The 2,405-nt window shown below is 31.3% G+C and overlaps 1 protein-coding gene and 1 long non-coding RNA gene across 2 annotated transcripts in view; both read left to right on the top strand.

Annotated features, from left to right (window-relative positions):
* Nucleotides 1-97, top strand: part of LOC122577078 (putative fatty acyl-CoA reductase CG5065) — a 7,737-nt gene extending 7,640 nt beyond the window's left edge. The window contains exon 4 of the mRNA XM_043748162.1: nucleotides 62-97. Within this exon, the coding sequence (XP_043604097.1) occupies nucleotides 62-97 (36 nt within the window). The remainder of the gene's footprint in view (nucleotides 1-61) is intronic.
* Nucleotides 96-2,060, top strand: LOC122576892. The gene is made up of 3 exons (XR_006319941.1): nucleotides 96-305; nucleotides 800-1,358; nucleotides 1,960-2,060. It is a non-coding gene; the product is annotated as an uncharacterized LOC122576892 (long non-coding RNA).
* The last annotated feature ends 345 nt before the right edge of the window (nucleotides 2,061-2,405 follow it).

The following is a 2,405-nucleotide window of genomic DNA, read 5'->3' as shown; positions in this document are numbered from 1 at the left end:
GATTCAACATCCTTTTCATTTGGTCCTTTCACTCGTTTCCTTTCTAAATAAATCCACTTAGGACATTGCTTGTTTTTTTTATAAAACTTTAATATGAATGCACGCATTTATACGCACATAATTTCAGAGCTGTAAGCAATTCATCTGCTCACTGAATATGAACATTTTTCCATTATAAGGACAACATAATAATGACAAAATCCTGTATCATCCTCCACCAAACAAAAGTTACGACATAGTTATTCGTTGACAATAATAATTTATCATTGAAAAGTCTACTGAACAATAAACAATGATGATAGAATGTAAGTATATTGTAAAATAAGATAGTTCTAAAGTAAAACTTTTCTAAGAATCCTTCATTAGTTCTAAAGGCTGCTCACTTTGGTTCTTAAGTTGTTTAGTCACAAACCTTGTAGTTGTTTGACCAGTTGGCGTTAAAATATATGATACAATCGGCGAAATAGAAACTAGATATGACATTCAAGCTGGATAGAATATTATTTCACATAATAAGTAGTAGGTAGTTTTTTATTTAAATTAAATTTAAATATAATATGGGTTTTCATTTCATTTCGATATCGCAATATACAGTGATCAATAATAATTATTTCTTAATTTGATAAAGTATATCTGTTCAATTATCTCTGTTATTGCATATGATCTCATCCCGAACTTTATGTATTTCACATTTGCATCCATAGCTGCCTTTCTTACTTTATATCTCACACTAATCTTTATCAGCGCTTTTATTAAACATCTATGCTAAGTACTTTCATATGTGATTTCATGATTTTAGAAAGAAAGGAGTGTAGAGTCGACGAATTTTTAAATTTCGAACGAAATTGTACGGAAATTGTATATGATTCATACAAAACAGCATGTTGACACGTTTATTAACAGCTTATAAATTTATAATGCTTACGTGTTTTTTCTGTGGATATTGCTATTTCTGTTACGATTTATGTGGCAACAGTCCTGCCACCGCAGTGAATTTGCTACAATGTGTAAACTTGCAAAAAAATTGTTTACATGCATATGTGTTTATTAATTATTTATGAAAGAAAAAGGTCAGAGGAAATACTAATCTGATTTAATTACGCATTTTAATGTGTATGCAGATTTGATGTTTAATCTATGATTTTTCTTAGAAACCGTTTCGCATAATGATTACGTTTGCGTATCCTATAATCTTCTTCTCTACGACTTGAAAGCTACTAACCGTCGTTCATTTGATATCCTTCTGCACTATGTTGCTCAAGCTGACATATTTTCATCCGTGTAAAGAGATGAAGCCAAGCACAGGAATATTTCGACCGATTTTCCTCAACGAGGAAAGGAGTCTCAAAAGAACCATGGTACGCAAATTACTCCTTCCAATTCTTAAATTGACTTTATTCACAATATATTTTCAGCAACTAAGTGAAAAACTTGGCGATGCAGAACTTAATATTACGTCATTTTAATCCATATCAAAGATTAAATCGGCCACGTGTTCCTAAAAAATAAGATTAATTATCGCTATTACTTATGCATACGGCGATCATCGGCGAATACCAGACAAAACTTATAATATTAAAAAATTTGTCGAATTCGAACACTCAAAATAGCTATGGCACTCGGCTAAACTTTTTCCATCGAATACTACTTAAGTTGCAACTACGCTTTTGTACCATGTAATCAACGCAGTAACATCCTCAATCGAGAAATATCAGGATCAGGGTTCGCGAAAGACTGCATGCGATAATTTTAAAATTTTAATCAAGAATGGAATTATGTGCCTGCATCGATAACAAGTGCAGTATATTTGCGATTTTTACGTTCATCACTCCATAGCAAATTGTGTTAAAGTCAATGCACAGGCGTAAACTCAATCTATTGCATGCATGATTGCTTAAAGCCCACCTATTTGACTAGTTCACCAATTTTTTAATTAAAGATTTCTTTTATTGTGGACAGAATGCAGACCCTCACGAAACACCTCGTTCTTTAGGGTCCACAACATTGGATTTCGCACGTAATTAGATTCAAAATGCGATATGTAAAAATATGCATATATTATGATATGGTTTGTAATAATCAGATTAATAAAAAAATAAATGTACAAAAATCGTAATCCTTATTATTTCTAATGAAAATTGTCGAACGATAGCATCGACGGCTACTACTATTATCGAATCATCAATGAAAGTGCTTGTACCGTTGATCGTCGGAATGCTAATTTCCGTCGTATGCGTAATAAGTACAAAATAAAATATCGGAATATAAATAGGACATTACATTAATTAAAACCCATGTATATACATATTTTTTTGTCATATGTATTGCTGCCATAATCTCTCAAATAAACATGACTAACGTAATTTCTTCAAATAATTTTGAATACTTATTTTCATTTGCATTTA

This window comes from Bombus pyrosoma, linkage group LG17 (genome assembly GCF_014825855.1).
Source record: "Bombus pyrosoma isolate SC7728 linkage group LG17, ASM1482585v1, whole genome shotgun sequence".
Classification (NCBI taxonomy): domain Eukaryota; kingdom Metazoa; phylum Arthropoda; class Insecta; order Hymenoptera; family Apidae; genus Bombus; species Bombus pyrosoma.
Note: the sequence above shows the minus strand (reverse complement) of the source record. Positions and strands in the feature narration are given on the sequence as shown.